This window comes from Cucumis sativus, chromosome 4 (genome assembly GCF_000004075.3).
Source record: "Cucumis sativus cultivar 9930 chromosome 4, Cucumber_9930_V3, whole genome shotgun sequence".
NCBI lineage: Eukaryota > Viridiplantae > Streptophyta > Magnoliopsida > Cucurbitales > Cucurbitaceae > Cucumis > Cucumis sativus.
The window spans coordinates 1611160-1629404 of record NC_026658.2 but is presented as its reverse complement, the minus strand read 5'-3'; the positions used below and the strand labels follow the sequence as shown (position 1 = coordinate 1629404).

The 18245-nt window shown below is 33.6% G+C and overlaps 2 protein-coding genes across 4 annotated transcripts; both read right to left on the bottom strand.

Annotated features, from left to right (window-relative positions):
- Positions 1-414: 414 nt before the first annotated feature.
- LOC101220794 (GTPase-activating protein GYP1) lies at positions 415-7844 on the bottom strand. 2 transcript variants are annotated; one of them, XM_031884762.1, is made up of 10 exons: positions 7669-7844; positions 6713-6872; positions 6449-6623; positions 6169-6239; positions 2716-2853; positions 2544-2635; positions 1923-2194; positions 1691-1776; positions 1384-1485; positions 415-829 (listed from the first exon to the last, which is right to left on the bottom strand). In XM_031884762.1, the coding sequence occupies exons 1-10, from the start codon at positions 7782-7784 to the stop codon at positions 668-670; spliced, it is 1374 nt and encodes a 457-aa protein (XP_031740622.1). In that variant the 5' UTR covers positions 7785-7844; the 3' UTR covers positions 415-667. The 2 variants fall into 2 exon arrangements, with proteins under 2 accessions (XP_031740622.1, XP_004152140.1); XM_004152092.3 differs by having other exon boundaries at positions 6713-6869; positions 7669-7841.
- A 2010-nt stretch (positions 7845-9854) lies between these two features.
- LOC101221498 (probable complex I intermediate-associated protein 30) lies at positions 9855-18195 on the bottom strand. 2 transcript variants are annotated; one of them, XM_004152095.3, is made up of 8 exons: positions 18000-18195; positions 16580-16677; positions 16303-16416; positions 14601-14651; positions 13431-13522; positions 11920-12000; positions 11669-11767; positions 9855-10241 (listed from the first exon to the last, which is right to left on the bottom strand). In XM_004152095.3, exons 2-8 carry the CDS (start codon positions 16629-16631, stop codon positions 10053-10055), a joined length of 678 nt encoding a protein of 225 aa, XP_004152143.1. In that variant the 5' UTR covers positions 16632-16677; positions 18000-18195; the 3' UTR covers positions 9855-10052. The 2 variants fall into 2 exon arrangements, with proteins under 2 accessions (XP_004152143.1, XP_031739968.1); XM_031884108.1 differs by having other exon boundaries at positions 17972-18178.
- Positions 18196-18245: the final 50 nt, after the last annotated feature.

Below are 18245 nucleotides of genomic sequence, written 5' to 3'. Positions count from 1 at the left end.
CAGGTCAAATAATAAATTGTTACAAATTTAAAAGTACGAATACAAGGTTAAACTATTACAAACAAATGTTGAAAATGTTTATAAATATATTTCGATTTGTGATAACATAGATATTTACCCATGTTTATTGCTAAAATGATGTTTATTTAAACCTAACAATTTATTACATATAGAAAGTAAAATTTTTGTTATTTTGTAAACAAGTTAGCTCATTGTACTATCTTTGAAAACATCTCTCTATCATTTAACAAATTTAAATTTTGAAGGACTAAATTTAAAATTTTAAATGGTACGAGGAGAAAATGGATAAAGACCATAATAATGAATAGGGACCAAAATGATATTTTTGATCACTGAAGGGGCACTAATCTCCTATGAGCAAAAACCTCTCAAACAAAATAGAAAAAATACGAGTATGTCAAGATCAACCATTTATCCACCTTTTCAGCAGAGAGCTTCATTAGAACGTACTTTTACTCCGTCGAAATATATAAAGTGAATCTACAAATAATTGACCAGAAAATACAAACGATATAAGGGATGATACATGGCAGAACATTTGAATCGTTTCCTTACACAAACAGAGCAGCAGAAACCCCATTCAAGAAAGAAAAGGACGGAAAAATTGGTGAACCTTCCAAGTGTAAGCGAGTATAACAAATCCCATTCAACTAACAAGGTGTCTGGGAGAATTGTTGAACATACTGTGCCACATGTATGCTCTTGAAAGCACCATCTCAAGCTCTTGATGAGTCCAATTTTGAGTTGGAACATGCTGGAGAAACATCACCAATTCTTGAAAATCAAGTTTCTGCAACTGTTCAGACCACTGAAAAGAAGGTAGAAAGAACCTCTTAAGTTCTTGGCATCCCAAGCCAATGTTATAGCAGAAACAAGAACTACACTGAAAAATTTAAACAGGAACTCTAGTAGGTAAACTTGATATTGCCCTTCATTTCATTTTTCAATTGTTGAAGAGTTACCTAGAGATCAGAATTTTTAAACACTTGTCACATCGAACTATCAAAACCAATTTTCTTTTTGTTAGAATACCTCTTAACTAGAATTAAAATGTGGAATATATTCAAATATAAAAGGACAACTACAAAATAACTCTAAGTATAAATAAAGGCACTTTGAACCCTTCTCCCTTAAAAAAAACAAATTAAAATTTAGCCTTCTCTATTATTCTCTCTATATAATTCTCTTGTACTTTGAGTTTTTACAGCTGGTCTACGTTTCAAAAAAAAAAAACCTGCCTTGATTCACTAACTTCCTATCTAGTTGCCCTTAATTACTAATATCATACTAATATTCTTCACCAGGTACATTACGCCTTCCTGGGTCTAACATGTCAGAGGAAAATACATTTGATGTTCTTACCGTCAAAAGGAAACTGGCAAATATGTAGACAAGGAAATCTGGCAATGAATCCCCTTCCGCAAGATAAGTATCCCATAGCCGGGTAACAAGATGGAAAGGAATCTGATGGAACAAAACAAGACCATCAACATTGCATTTACAACTGGTAAGAGAACGAAGTACTCAAATACTCTTGGCAGTTTCTAATTTACCATCCCATATTCATTGAACTGTCTTAAATACAGAATGTGATTTGATTTTAATCCATTCCTAAAAGAAGTAACTGGAAGAAAAATACAGTAGTATATATACAAAAGTCTTGGGGTACCTCGCGAATCAGAAGACAGTTGAACCACCGAAAAGCAAATTGAAGAAACTCCAGACCCTGCTCCTCCATGTGTCTTGAAACAGGTTCTGACCACATTAAGAAGTACGCATGATTGGTTAAATAAGCGGCTTACCATATTTAATTCCATAGGTTGTAAGGGAGATCAGTTAAAGAATAAAAAACTCAAACAGATGACTTCTACATAAGACTCAAGGTCAGAAAGAGAGATTACCATCAATCCTCCTAACCAGTTCCTTCAACTTAAATACAAGTCTCTGAATTCCTGGTTGTGCAAACGTGTAATGATCTTGCATACCATCAAGTAATTTAGATAGACACCAGTAGCAATCTGCCTCGATGTTTGTGATGTTGTCAGGAGATAGATCAGAGATCGACCATTTCTCAACCCCACCTTCTAAGTATTCGGACAAGAAAACAACTAAAAATGGAGTGGCAAGATCATTTATTCCCTGAACGTATCCACTTGCAGGATGCCGAATAGCCCTGGGTTGAAAATAATTGAGTAAATTTGATATAATACTGATTTCTGACAGCATCACTATACACACCAATAATCATGTCGTGCATGATCACAGCTTGGTCAGTGACTTAAAATACTTTACGCCAATAAATAACAAAGTGTCCATTGTTCCTAATAGGAAAATGTACTCTTGATGTGTAAATAAATAACTAGACTGATACTTGGCACGAAACTTTTGACCACATAAAAAATCTAGGTTATATTTGTAATTGTATCCTTCTAAATAATAAAAACTAACAAAGACATTTGCCACTTGATATAAAAAACAGATATACTGACAAGTGACAATGGAAGGCAAGGATAATGTCTTACCAAGTATAGAGAATACGCTCCAAAGATTTCTGAACTTGTGCTTGTTGAAAGAAAGCAACATCAGGTACAGTTCTAGGACAATCAACGGCAATCTAACAAGGAAAACAACTTTCAAGGATTGGTAGAACTAGAGAATAAAATTCAAGCTCGGCACTAACTTGACAGGCATTACCTGGCGAAGCATGTTTATCTCATCATCAGAACGTTCAGTATCAGGAATGTCATAGAACTGTGCAACGCTGTCAAGATACTCAAGCCTCTTTCTTCGTAGAACTCCCTCCTTTCTATCTGAATTAGGTGGTGCATAGCCCTGTTGTCAGTGCATATTTAAATTGTGGACAAGCAAGTAACTAAAGGATTCTATCAGACAATTTCAGAGTTAGTAAAAGATGAAGTTAGGCAAGTCTCTGTAATAGGTTCCCTTATAAACTTAATAAGTTGGTAAGGGACCAGAAAAACAACGCCAAAAGAACAAATTGGTTCCTCTGTTCAATGGCTTACTACAGAAACGTAATGCTCCAAGTACAAAGAAATAAAAAGGGAAAATGATAAAAAGCAACTAATAAAATGTAAGAAATAAGAGAACAGTCCTTCAAAAACTAATTGGAACAATAATTAATGAGGCAAAAAGTTCTTCCGGCAGAAGAGACTTCCAACAAAGATAAAACTTGCAACTTGACATCTTGAGTGCTTTGGATTTTGATCAATCAAGACAATACGATCTTTGAAATTCAATCTGGAAACATCAACAAAAGCCCAAAAAGACAAATTTTCCATCTACTAAATAGGTCTCAAGTAAAAATAACCATAACTCCTCATTTTCTAATTACTTTGAACTCTAGAAAGAATCCCTTTTAAAGAAAACCAGACAGCTTACATGCCACCCACTACAGTTTCTGAAGAATTCATAAGATATTCCTGCATTATTTACCCCCTACTCCTGTCCTACTAATTTTTTATGCAGTCAATAGCTTATATTCAGTTTCACTATCGTTCCTTGAGAATAAAAATGGCTGGTTCGACATTCTTTTGAAAAGTGGTTGCAAGGTAAAGTTAAAGACTTACTGTCAAATGCTTCAAAAACTATCCTATGATACAAATAATAGAAAGACCAATAGAATGTTGAAAAAAGGTCTTTGTCAGACCACCAATTTTGTGAAAATGTACTCTGGGAAGGGTAAAGAAGAAGAATGTGACTTCTACAATATAGTAATTAATAATATAGGATTGTAACTCTTGAAAATAGTTCGTTAGGATGTGATTCAAGATATAAGTAGATAAGAAGATGTTATTAAAGAAGAATAGAAGGAATCTGAGTGTAGATGCTGTAACCGTAGGAAGGGTAGATTGCCTTCGGATTTCTGAAATAGACCAATAGATAATTTATAACGTGTGTTGGTCTGTAACCTCCCTTTAGAGCTATTTATCTATAAAAATACCTATCAGTATTGACGATTATTTGGATCTTGTATTTTATACAGCCTCAAACTGACGATCCCTCCACAGTTAACAGTACTCATGCATGCTATTTTCCAAAATTGACCGACACCTAGACACCTCAGCCATTATGCAGTTTTTGTCTTCCCTTTCATTGAAGTTGTCGATCAAGGCTTATTCCATCCCTTTCATCCTTTTCATTTCTTATCGCCAATCAATAATTTTCAGGTACTGTCTTCCATGGTCAGAATAGTTGTTGTGATACCCTTCTGTGAGGAACCAAAAATCGAAGTAGGAAGGAAGAAAATACAAGGATCTTTGCATAGAGTAGAAAGAATAATGCTAAGGTTGGAAACTTATTTAAGAGGACTCTCTCTCTCCCAAAACTCTGAATATTTTCCTTCTGTATGATCTCCTAAACCACGCTATATTTATCCTCCTAATTTTGACTATTACACTTCCTTCTAATATAACCTACCTATCCCATATAACTTGTGTTGGTCTGTATTTTATTTGTATCTTGACGATTATTTGTATCATATTCCTTCACTCTTATACTAATTAAACCCCGATGTTCAACATCCGCCATAATTTTATTTGTATAAAGTAATTCATTCAATAGGCGTTTCTTTCATCCCAAATCATTTTCACATATTTCATTTCTTCTTTCCAAAAAAATAGTACAATTAGATAATAAAAACTCTTATTACACTGCAGTCATAGACAATAAATGGTTTCATTCTTTCAAGAAAACATCCAAATTCAGCCATTCATCCAACCTCAGCAAACCAGAATCAAGGTTTAAACTGGCAGTTAATCTTGTTGGTTTAATTCTTTTTCACATGTAGAAAAATTGGCATTTATGTCAACTAGACTCGTTTTTCTAGGTAATTTTTTTTAAAAATAGAAGACAAAGGTATATGTTTTACAAAGGGGACCTCAAAAGAGTCAGAGAAGTTAACAAGATGAACACAAACTCACATATAGTATTAACAAAAGTGCAAGGATAATGCATTTCCATTGGATTTTTCCAGGTCTTGTTTTGGGATTAGTGGTAATTTATTTGGGTGCCTAAGCAAGAGATCTTTATATTTGAACCCCTACAATGTCATTTTCTTCCAATTAATAGTTATAAGGCCTTATTGTATTTTGTTAAAATTTTCAACCCATAGTTATTTAACAACAAACAATGAGTGCAGCACTAAGTTGCACTGCAATATCCCCTAACAAACAAAAACAAATGGTAAGGTGAGGCGAGGAAAGTTCGAGAGTCTCTTTTTTATTTTGAGTTTGGAAGGTTTGGTTCTTAAAAGTGCAAACAAAGCACTCACAATGAGGTAATCACATATAGATTATAAGAAGCCAATGATATTTCACTCCAGTAAGAGTAGTAAGAAAAATAAATATGCACAAAGGAAAACATTCAAAAGAAATTTGAGAGTGGGAAATTTTAATTTCTGAAGAAATTTACAATGAAGGGAAGATGGATAATAACTCATTATGGTGTAAAATTGGTTCTTAAAAGGCTATTCTTTGGAATGGCCATCAAATTTCTTAGAGAGATAGCAAAGCACCAAGAAGAAGAATTTAACTGAGCTGAGTCAAAGATGGATGGAAAATGTTGAGAAAACAACTGTAATATTTGATAATTCCTTTTCATCCAAATTTTAGAAAAGAACGAGACTTCTATTTTGAATTTTAAAGTTTTTTAACTTCTTTTTAAATTAAGAGAGAGATCACTTTGAAGGGAAAAAAACTCTTTGGGAAGGATGATTTAGTTTCTTATTCTTAATGTTGTCGGGTTCTTCATTCTGTGGGAGCTAGTTACTGTTTAAGGTATGGCACAATTTTTCACAAATTCGATCAAAAGGTCAGTTTCTCAGGAGGGGGGCGGGGAAATAATATATATTATAAGCTACAGTTTTTTAAAGCTATCTGTGCCTGTTAGTAAAAATAAACACAGAGCAACTCATTCTTTCAAAAGAAAACTAAAGGAAAAGGAAGAATGGAAAAGGACAAAGAGTATAAGGGAGCTGTTTGGATTTATTTATTAAAATTTGCTTTAAAACTTGTTTAGAAAATAATTTTAGAGTATAATTTGTATTGTTTCTCAATTTAAAAGGGAAATAGACTGCTTTTTATCAAGCGACTGGAAATTAGGTCAAAATCCCTATATAATCCAACTTACCAAAAGAAGCCTCCATATATTTGGACGCATATAAGGTGGAATGCCACTCCAAGCCAACTCTCGCAACTTGTCTACATAGAAAGAAATAGAAGGGTGCAAGGTTACATCCGAAATTACTTCTTAGAGCTGTTAGCCTAATGCATTTCATCTACAACAGGTTGTAACAATAAAAGTATAAGACCACTATGCATGTCCTGTTCCTGTACCAACTTTCAAATGTGCATAGATATCGGTGACTTCTAGATGAGGGAGGATTATTTCAAACAATACATATGCACACCTGATATGATTGTTGTCCCTGAGAGCAGCTTTGTGAACTTCATGACCCTTGCAGAATCTGTCGCTCTAGCACCCATTATTGGCTTTTCGACTTCTTTAGTAAGATCCTCAGTGTTAGAGGTTGATGATTTTGACTTATTAAGAATTGTATTATTATTTATAATCTGAACATCTTCCTACATTGAAAGAGAGAGTTTCACTATAATGCATTTTGCCATCTTAAAATAAGTTATAAGTGATATAAAAAATTTCAAATCAGTCTCACCTCCTCAGATTGGACAATGCGATTGCTTGTGCCAGTATCGATATCCGAAAAGCTCCTTGTATAATTTAATGGTTTATCTGATACACTTGATGGGCTGAGCACATCTGATCTTCTAGTTAGCAATACTTTACCGGGAATACTACGGCCTTTAAGTAGCCTGCTTCAGAGATCCAGATGTATGATTAAGAATTTGAGAAAAATATAACAAAAAATCAAAAGCTCGGGTTCATAGAATGTGATAAGCAAATAAATGATGTTCCTCCGTAACCTGGCCATGGGATCAATTAGCAGCTTCTACAAACTATGGAACCATAAAAACAGTTTTTATTGAAAAAAATTCAATCTTTGAGAAACAACAATCTATTCTAGCATAAGAGACATAATCAATAACAAATAGACTCCACCAGGTAAATTTGGAAGAATTGGAGCACTTACAAACTAACAACACGATGCTTATCAGTTATCCGGCTTCCGTTAATCAAAATTCAAAGTAATTAATATCTGATGTAAATTACCAACCACAAGTGTCGAGGCTTGGACAATTCCCACTGTTCTTATCCCCCAATAAATAGTTTAATTAACCGGCAATACAAATTTCCAACTGCAGAGCTCCAACACATTTCCCAGAAACCAAACGCAAAACGGCATCAAACCCAGATCGCATCTAAGTAAGCCAGAGCTCATATAACAAGATCTACAGAACCCAAAAAAGTTTCCTCAACAATCGAACTCTGAGGATCAAAAGCTTACAGAATTGAGGAACTGGAACCAACGCCCACGAAGAATGTGTGGAAATAATTGAGCTACCCGATAAATTAAAAGAGAAAAAACAAGGGAATTGGAGATCAAAATCTTAGTTGGGGAAGTGGGAGTTGAAATCCAATGGAAATGAAAGGGAGAGAGGGAAGAAAATCAGAGATTTGGAAACAAGAATTAATGGGAATTGAGATTGTTACCCTTGAACATTTCTGAGGGTCTGACTGAATCTGGAATCGAGAGTTGATGAGATTGTGCTCTGTTTTTGTTGTGGATCTTCACCGTCGAGACTGTTGTTATTGCCACTGCTCTTCATGTTCGCTCAACCGAACCATGCTCCGTTTTCCCCCTAATATTTCTCTACCCCGACCGGAGGTACCAAATTAATTGCTTAATTGCAATTATTTTGTATTCTTAACCTTAAGCTTAATCCTAAGTTTTTTACTATTCTTTTAATTCTCTCTTTTTTTTTCTTCCCATAAGTATATTTTTTAACATTTAAGTCTATTTTGGTTTTGGATTTTCTTCATGTTTGAGTTGTTGTTTTTTAAATATTGTTTCTAAGTTTTAACCTATCATAGAGGGAAGAATTGAACTATCCATTTTAAAAACAATAATTTGTGTTTTATTCAATCACGTTTATTTGGATCTTTGAATAAAGTTGGGTGTTTGTTTTAAAGATTAGGAGGTTCATCTAGCAACTTTCGAATACCATTTTTAGTGACAGTCAATTTTCGTTGCTACTTCTAGTAATTCCACTAGTGAACTTCCAACTAAAACCATTGTTAATCGACCTTCCTATAATACTTTGTATATACAACGAACCAAATAAACGTGGATTTCAAAATAAATGTCAAACATATTTGAGATATTTTGTGATTCATTGAATTTTTTTTTTCTTCTCATTTTCTTGTCATTCTTTCCATTTTTTTCTTTGGGTTTTGTAATTCATTTTAGAATATTTATCGACAATTTCTTAGAGTTGATTTTATACATGTGTTTATTTATTTCATTTTTCTAATTTATTTTACTTTGTCATAGATATTAACACCAACATTTGCCGTTTTTATATTAGTTTAAAAACTTCTATTTGAAAGAGAAAAATAGAGGGTGAGAATTGGAGAGGAGAAATTTAAGTTTTAGAAAAAATAGTTAAGTTTAAATTTAGGTTTATTTAGCTTATGTTTATATGTTAAGGTATAAAATATTTACAAAATAAATTAGGTATTAAACATAATGATAACAAACATAGCAAAAATATTTATGATAATGGTCTTAATTTATACTTTGTTTTGTACTTTGAGCTCTTTCTATTGCAATATCTCCGATGGAGGATTTGGAAGATGATAGTGAGGATAATCAACCGATTAAAAGTTGTAGACAGTTTTGGAATGCAAGGATTATGAAGTAAATTTTAATCACGATTCTATTTTGAACCTAGGTATTAGAACAGCAACTATTTCTGTTCAAGAATATAAAATATTTTCAACTTCTATAAATTGATAAATCCAGTTGTAGTTCAGTGATTGATTAAATGTAACGAACTTAATTGTAACATTAATTAAGTTTTATATTGTTTAGTTGGTATGGATCATGTTAGAGTTCATCCAAAATGTCTACATTCAAATGCAACAAGCCATAAGTGTAAAACTAAGAGAATTGTCTTTATAGAATGGAATATCTTTTGGGAGGTAAATTACAAGCCATGAACTATATATATTTTTGTTCATTATAAAATTACTATTGCATGCATATAGATCAAATTTAAGTGTAAAACTAAGAGAATTGTCTTTATAGAATCGAATATCTTTTATATGAATCGAAACAAGAAAGTATGCCTAGGTACTTACATTTAGGTACTGATCATGACAGGCCATAGAACTAAAAATAAAAAGAGAGAATTTTTTGGATAAAATATGCAAGAAAGATAAAATTCACAAGAAAGTTCACCCACCCTAATTGTGGAAATTATGTATCAATAAGTTAGACCCATGCTTTGGGTTGATTTCATAATGGTATATTTTGTGTAACGTAACCTTTGAGAAAATGATGAAGGTCACCTGGAACTCGACTAGATGCTGAGATTTATTCCTTTGCTTTTCTTTTTATTTTAACCTTTAAATTATATATTGATGTAATTAAAATATTGTCATAACCTTAAATGTGAAATTAGATTTTATTTGTTGCTTCACAGTATATGCTACAATCAATATTAACAAGCAACAAGGGAGGATTTTGCACTTTCAAATCCCAAAACTGAACCTAACGATATTGCACAATATAATCTCTAAATCCAACTCTTAATTTGATTCTGTAGAGCTTTACTTACATTTAGGAATTATTATTTACTTGTAGATGTTTTGTATATTTTCAATTTTAAGGTAAATGTATAAAGTAAAGTTTGATTTATATATTCTAAGACTAAAGATCCAAATAGGATGTATATTCACGCTACATTCTTCACGTTTAAACAATAAAAGTTGTGAAAATAATTTGGTACAAAAATTTGCATTTTTATTGGAGTAGAAATTAAAATGGGATCATAATTTAGTTATTTCCACGATGTAACAAAATAAAAACTGACTCACTGAGTTCTCAAGGCTTTGATCCAATCGATTTCGACTTGAAAGTCACCAGGCCCAGATCTAGCACCAGGAATGCCACCAGCAGCATTAATCGATAAAGACATTCCAACAATACGAGATGGATTCATTTCCAACTCTGAATCTATTACATGTCCTCTCCATGTTGGTAAATATCGATCGAAAGGAATCTGGATATTCAAGAGATGGATTACATTTAGATTATCAAATCAAACTATATGACATGATATTCAAATCACAATGTTTAATCTCTTATCAAAACATGAGACAATAGATATAAAACTTAATAGAGGAGACAAAAGTCCAAAAACAGAAAACACCTAGCAATGAACAATTTCACCTTGGTTGTTTCGTTTTTGGTTTTGTACAGAGTTTTGTCAATTGAGTCAGATGGAAAGAACTTGAAGTATTGCCAACAAAACCTTCTTTGTTTCGTACCTTCACAGGCTTATTTTCCTATTCCCTCAAAGTAAATTTCTAACCATTCTGGCTGGTTCATTGAGATTCCTTTCCAAACATGATGGTGGTGGTGCCTAAACTCTATTTTGGTCGGTTTCAGAAAACAGAGTAGAGGGTCTTGTGTTGAACGAATTTCATAAAAAGGCTATTAGTGGAATTGATCTTTGTATGTCCAAGGAAAGGATATTTAAAGATTTTTTCTTCAACAAGAATTTGAAGGCACCTTCAAGCCTCAACAAGTTCTATTGCAGCAGAAGTTTCTTCAGGAGGTACTCTTGCGAATGAAATCCCTAAGGCTTATTTAATAAATCGTATTAGATCACCAATTGTCCTAAAAACTTAAACAAATTGGTTAAGACAATTTTAATATTATATCAAAGGCAAGAGGAGAGACATTAACGGTGGACAGTGACAATCAGAGACAGACTGGAAGGATGGCTAGGGTTTTGGAAGGGAAAGGGTTAGGAGGAGAGAGGAGAGAGCTTAACAGTGGACCAGTTTTCCCTTTAGTTTGCTGTTTTTGTTGGAAAATGAAGAAACCTTGGACAATATTCTCCTTCACGGTTTGTTTGCTGCAAAAGGGTGGTTCATTATCTTAAATGAGTTTAGGTTGCTCTGTTTCTTCCTAAAAGAGTGGATGAGAGGGGGTCCCTCTACCCAGAACCCTAGGTTGTTCGCTGGTTTTCTTACAGGAACATACATCTCTCTATATAACTTTTTAAAAAATGAATGTCACGAAGGCTTTGTTCTTCATAATATTTGAAGTGGGAGCACTCATCCAACAGTAAACAATAGTTTCCGTTTCCCATATCCCATAGAACCTCCTCTATTATTAGTTGCGGATAATTTGATTGGTTATTGTGTGTGCATTTTTCTGGACTCTTTTGGGAGAACATAAGAGCCATTTTTTTAAGAAAATTGTCTATTTGTTATCATTTTTTGGATTTGGTTCTTTCTAAATCTTTTCTTTGGTGTAAATCAAAACATCCCTTTATAGTTTACTGTTTTTTCTTTCCAATGGGAGAGCTTCCATGCAATCACCTTCAGGGGTTTGAGTTTTCCCTATTTCATTCATTCAATGGAATGTTTCTTCAAAAGTTTTTGAAAACACAAGAAGCGGAAATTGAAGGTCACTTGCCTTGGTAATATACCAATCACCTTTAGGCGCTAAAAAAAATGCTTGCCATGAATTATCTTCCTCCTGTCCTGGTGAGTTTACCCAATTCTCCGTATAAATCTGCGAAGGAATTTGCAGAGGTTCAATTAAAACTTAAAATACTTCAAAGTTTTCAATTCAATAATGAAGGAAAGATATTTACATCATTGGATATAAAATCAAATCTTTTTGCCTTTACATCCAAGTTCCTCGAGAGAAGAAAAAAAACTTACAGTTGATATATAGCATCGTCCATCTCCTCTAACTTTCATTGCAATTGAATCATACAAATCCAGATCAACGAAGCCATCAAACTGAAGTAGAGAACATAGAAGATTAAGAATTAGCAAAAACGAAAACAACAGAAATCGTAGACAAAATGGAAATCTCTCTGCTGTCTTAACAATAAAATATATTTGAAAACTTACTAAAGAAATACACAAAGTATAAATTAACTTCAGTGGTCATAACAAGAACCAAAACCTCTTATGAGAGATCAACTATGAATTAAATAATCTGTGAGGAAGTATAAGAAGATTCGAAGAACAAAGATGTAAGAGAAAGTAATCTATAGGTGCATCAAAGTCAAAAGAAAATAACACTAATACATCAATTGAAAGGATATGGTACGTAGGCATATACTTAAGGCTAATGCTCAAAAGATACCATATAAAAAGAAGTATCAAAAGAAAGTTACAAAGAGAATAAAAGTAGATAAATTGTCAAAAATAGCAAAATGGACAAAATATTTGCACTTCATAGAACAATAGAGTGTAATGGATTTTTGTTTTTTAGTGGTTTTTTTCTATGAGGTGTAGATTGTTTTTTTTTTATATATAGAAAAAAACCCGTTAAAGCACTACCAAGAGAAAGCAAACCAGATAAAAAACAAACACAACAAGAGTGCAACTACTGATCCCTGTTTCTTGTTTAGCTCTTGTATAACCCTCGTGTACAATTGTACTTACTATTATCTTTTTTTTATCTATTAATAAAGAGATCCATTTCTGTTTCAAAAAAAAAACAACACAACAAGCTAAAAACCCATCAAATAACTGCTTAAAAAACTCCAAGTTGCTTGAAGGAAGTGACTGTAAATATTGGTACCATCTCCAGTAAAAGTTTTAAACAATAAAGGCCACCTTTAACCAGACACATTAGCTGACCTTTTACCACCATCGTGTCTAACTCAAAGTTGAAATTCCTAAGTGGTACTCCAAGCCATACTCCCGCCATTCCAACCAAAAAGAAGAGCGAGACAATTTTCGATTCTCCACTCAGAGTGAATAGTGAAGAGTATGAACACTTTGAAAAGACAGACGGAACCAAAGGGCAGTTGCAAATGGAGCACTTAGAAACAGACCTAAATGCTCGGTATCAGATTGATGAAGAATTGGAAGATGAATCGCAGTTGCAAATTACGAGCCTAGAGGTCCCAACTTTTCTAGCTTTTCATAACGTTCACGAAACTCTTCCCATTTAGAGAATATCTAAGGAATTTTGATTATTAATCTGCAGACAATAATACAAAACTAATCTTTTTGAGAAGTTTGTCATCATCCAAATGACATCATAATATAACCAAATATCTACAGTCACGTACGACAAGGGTTTATGATTCTTGTAACTGTGCATGTCAGCATCTACAGGTGCAAATCTTTAATAATAATGATGATAAAGATAGAATACCAATAAATAAATAAATAAATAGATATATCTAAAAACAATTCAGAATACATTTCACCTTTTTGGAGCGCATTCCACAAAACCCACTCCTTGTTATGTTCAATTTTGAGTTCCCACTTACATCCAAGGAGAGATTTCCAGAGAAAACTCCTATAGAAGTTATATCAAGGTGAATAAATATTAGTAACAAATAAACCTGAAAATAAGTTGGTAGAAATCCATGTGACGTACAACAGACTACAGAGGAATTGAGGAAGTGACAATTTTCCTAGTGCTTCTGAAATGAACATAGTCAAAAGAAAATATTGAACCATAGTTGCTGACTTTTACCATTATAATATTTCTTGGACCTCTCTTAGTGCTTCTGAAATGAATATAGTCGCTTTGATTTTTGTCTTCGTTTCTCTGTTTTTTATTGTATCTTAGTTTGGCTGTATTTTTTCTCTGTCTCTGTCTTTTTTGTTTTTTTTTCCTCTTAGTATAATTCTTTTGTACTTTGAGGATTAGTCTCATTTCATTTTATTAATGAAGAAGCTTGTTTCCGTTTTTCAAAACAAAAATATTTTTTGGACCTCCTCGATTAGAGAATAAACAGTGTGTACTCCTCAAACTTACTACTGAATTAGTAATTAGTATGTACTCATCTAACTTGCTCCTAAATTTAAAAGTTTCCTCATCCAGAATAATTGAACTGTACTCTAACCAATAGCCACAATACTTTTACCTAATCGAATTCCCACTTACGTCCAGGGAGAGATTCCCAAAGAATATTCCTGTAGTATATAAATTTTTAAAAAATAAAAAGGAAAGAAGCCCAAAATAAATTAGTAGAAATGCCTTTGGCGATACGGATTGCAGAGGAAGTGATATAGTCCTGATAAGCAAAATAGCTGAACACTATCAATACTTGTGCGGAAAAACCCTCCAATCACTAATAAGTCAGACTCTTGGGTCTCATAAAAGCTGAAAACAGTGCTTCAGGAAATTCTCCCTTTTCTTTTCATTTATCAATGAAAACTTGTCTGTTGTTGTATATAGATAACAGTACTTCAGGTGAAATATATGTTTCAGACAGAAAATAATATATAATATAGAGCAATATATATAAATGCAAGTACTTCAGGTGAAATATATGTTGAGAGAGAGAGAATTTATTATAGGGCAATACCAACAACCATCAAGGCGATAATTTGTATTTAAATGAGAGAGACAATCTGCTATACAGTACCACGAAGCTCATTTCCAGTTTCACTGATTTCCAATGACGCTGATGACAATCCTGGAAGCAATCAAATGAGAAACACTAAATATTTCATTCCAAAGTTCATTAAAATTAACCCTTAAATAACTTTAGTCATAAGTTATTGATGACAAGTAATCGGATTACTTGATTTTAGCTTTATGCCTTATTGAAAAGTCTAGTATCCTCTAAAAAAATTGATTTTAGCTAATAAAATATTTGAACTGATTACCATTCAAAATGAACATTTGTAGTCCAAAGATCTGTAAAATAGTTCTAAATGAAGGACTCTTCAGACGGGCAGTTGAGTAATGAAAAGGTGATATGGCAATTACGATGCTACGTTGTTTATGTGGCATAATATATTAATTTAATCATATCTTTTAGGATTGACTTCCTCTCTATCTCAATCCCTCTCTCCTTTTCCCCCTATCAGACAAGTCTCGTCAGTGCCGCAACCGATCCCTCCTCGCAATAGCAAATATCGAAAGGAAACCAAATTTTAGTATCTTCTTCTTTCAAATCTAATAATAGCTCAATTTATTCTCTAGTGCTTCTTCTTTTTTTCCCCTAATAGAAACTACTTTCATTGAGAGAGTGAAAGAGTACAAGGGTATACTAAAAACGAAGCACATAAAGGCCCACTTTCCTTAAGTTGACGAGGGGAGGGAGTTTACTTCCCTACAGTCAATCTTAATTGGAAACCGAAAATTCCTAAACAGGCGAAGTTTTTTCGTTGGTCCTTTGCTTATATAAGCCTAAATACTCAAGACAAGCTCCAGAGGAAGTTTCCTAGTTGTTCTCTCTTCCTTCCATGTGTCATCTTTGTCAGAAAGAGGCAGAAACCTAAGACCATTTGTTCTTACACTGTGAGTTCACCTTCAAAGGGTGGTGTAGGATCTTTTATACTTTTAGGTTGGACGGTTATCTCCCCAAGAAGATTGATGATAGGATGATGGATGGCTTGAACGATGGCAGCTTTTGTGGAAATGGAAAAATCTTGTGGAGATGTGCTACTCATGCACTGTGACATATTTGGAACGAAAGGTATAGTAGGGTGTTTGAAGATAAGTTCATTTCTTTTGATTCATTTTGCAACAAACAAACCTCTTGGTGGTGTACAAATTACACAAGTTTTCCCTGCCTTCTAACAAAGAATACAACACGAAGAACCAACTGCCAAGGCTAACCTCCTCGACAACTGATCCAAAGTGTTCACTCAGCCTCAAAGGCCTTGTCAAGTAAAGAACTTAACTTTCTTAAGAATCTTAGTCCTCCTAAGAACATCAACCACTGACTCACTAACAAGAGAAAGGACCAATAAGTGCCGAAAAAATAGGACAGCAAGAAAACCTCTCTAAAGGGTCAAGAATCTCATCCTCCTAAGGGCATCCAACTTAAATCAGTGACCATTTAGAACCATTTTTCAAAAAGGTAAAAGCATATCTTTTGAAACTTCATAGACCAAATACACACCACCCTAGATCTGAAGGACTCAAAATGTATTTTTCCCTGAAGCTTGTATCCATTAAAAAAAGTGTATTTTGCCCTAAAAAAAAAACGATGTAGAACCCGAAATGGGGGGAACAGAAGATAACATGAATTGACATCAAAATGCCAAATACCTTTCCTAACCCTTATATAGGGTTACATAGAAATACATAAATGATAAGAAGCCTAATACACGTACCTCCATATTCAGAATCTGAATATAAATGCCATTTCTTAACTTCTTGCTTGGAATTGAAGTTGAATATGTATTTTTCAGTAGGTGGTATCCATTCCTCAACATTCCAAGCGAGAGCTATGAAAATCCAAAAAAGGCCATAAATAGTCATCAATCGTACAAGGTGGCATATAGATATACAACTTAAGGTTAGTGAGTGAGTAAAGCATAATTAATTAATATTTATAGATAGATTATTCTCAACCCTGAAGCTGGTAGATATAACACTTATTAAAATAACCTTTTTTTGTTGTATTTACATAAGCTTTCCAGAGTGATCGCAATTTTGACATCTTTCACACCAGTCAAGCCCTTACGACAGGAGGAGGTACTTCACACCTGAAAATCCATGAAAGAAGATACAAATAACATAATAAAACATAGAATTTTCAATTGAAACAAACAAGCTTCACTCCGTTGATATTTTAGTAAGTTATAAACATCCTAAAAATCAAACCAATGTACTTGCTAATTTCCCACTTATGCTTCTGCTTTTCCCATTAACTTAACATGTTATTTTCTTAGTTGGTTGTCGTTTTTTAGTTTAATGTTAGTTTAAAGGTACTGCCAGTCCTAAAGCCTACATGTCTCTAGCCACATGGTATTTGATCATATTTGGCAAGCACCATAGACATCAATAAAGAGCCATCTAGAATCGACTGTCATGTTGTGAAGGGATTTTGTAGAAATCTTCTCCAAAGTTGCGATGCCTCCAACTCAATAAATAGAACTTCTATTAGATCCGCTACCTAGAACAACCACATTGTAAAGCAACTTATCGAATGGCACTCGTTGAGCATGAGAAGTTCAAAGTGCAGTCAGAGGAACTTATGGACAAGGGATTTATTCGTCCTAGTGTGTCAACTTGACATACCCTAGTTTTGTTTGTGAAGAAAAAAAATGATTCAATGGGGCTTTCTATTGATTATTGAGAGTTAAACGAGACGCCAATACCTTTTTTGGTAACTCGATCATAGGAACTCCAAACTTAAGCATTTTTTACTTGGAGTAATTTTATGTTGGGTGGCCAATGACCCTGATTTATGTAGCATATTTACCCCTAAAGAATATAGTACAAGAGCATAGATATACGACTTCATTGCTCGACCCTAGTCATAGGGCAACATCTATAAAGCCATTGGATTGTGTACTGATTTATCTAAGTTTGAATTAGCCAAAGACATATAGGTTTAGTTGCTTAGACTCCTAAAAGTGCTTTAAATAAAGTTTGAATAGGAGGAAAAATAGTTTACTGCGGAAAGTATAAGGGTACAATGTGAGCACAAAGTGAGCATAATTTCCTTAACAGGCTGAAACAATTTTGAATCTCTCTTTCTTTTATTCATTTATTTTATCAATCTTATCTACTTTCTTTTCCAAACAACAACCATCTCAAACTATTTTTCTTGGCTACTTTGGTCACAAATTTTAAGAAAGTAGAGGAGGGGAGATATTTTTCTAACCTCCGATCTTTAAATTACTGTGATTTTAACAAACTGAATATCCTAACTTATCATAAACAATGGTTTCAGAAATTAATTAAGTGAAACTCTGATCTAAAACAACCTAGTATTCATAAAATGAAAAGGAAAATTAGAAAGAAAAAAAAACCAAAAAAGAAAACCTAACGGACCCTGAGGACTCGATTAGCGAGATTTTACCGGTACTGACGCTGCGTCGAAAGTTAGGGAAAGTCGCGCCGCTCGTGTTCAGGGATAAGCCGCCGAACTTTTAGATGCAGTGAGTGAAGTCCCGCTGCCAATATCGTTGAGAAGAAGCCGGAGCCGTCCGTGACCAGTGAACGTAGTTGGAGATGCAACGCAGGGCATAAACGCACAAAGGGACTTTAATAACTGAAGACTGACGTGGCATGCTGAGTTGTCAGGTTTCAAATGAAGTGGCCTTTT

Bases quoted from the DNA above. Each gene is read 5' to 3' on its own strand.
- LOC101220794 (XM_031884762.1), bottom strand. From the start codon at position 7,784: ATGAAGAGCAGTGGCAATAACAACAGTCTCGACGGTGAAGATCCACAA. The intron at 1,486-1,690 runs GTACCCCAAGAC...TTGTTCCATCAG, and splicing joins ACTGTCTTCTGATTCGCGAG to ATTCCTTTCCATCTTGTTAC. The intron at 830-1,383 runs GTAAGAACATCA...CCTTCTTTTCAG, and splicing joins TTGCCAGTTTCCTTTTGACG to TGGTCTGAACAGTTGCAGAA.
- LOC101221498 (XM_004152095.3), bottom strand. From the start codon at position 16,631: ATGTCAAAATTGCGATCACTCTGGAAAGCTTATGTAAATACAACAAAA. The intron at 14,652-16,302 runs GTACGTGTATTA...GATTGCTTCCAG, and splicing joins TTCAGATTCTGAATATGGAG to GATTGTCATCAGCGTCATTG. The intron at 11,768-11,919 runs GTAAGTTTTTTT...ATTCCTTCGCAG, and splicing joins GACGATGCTATATATCAACT to ATTTATACGGAGAATTGGGT.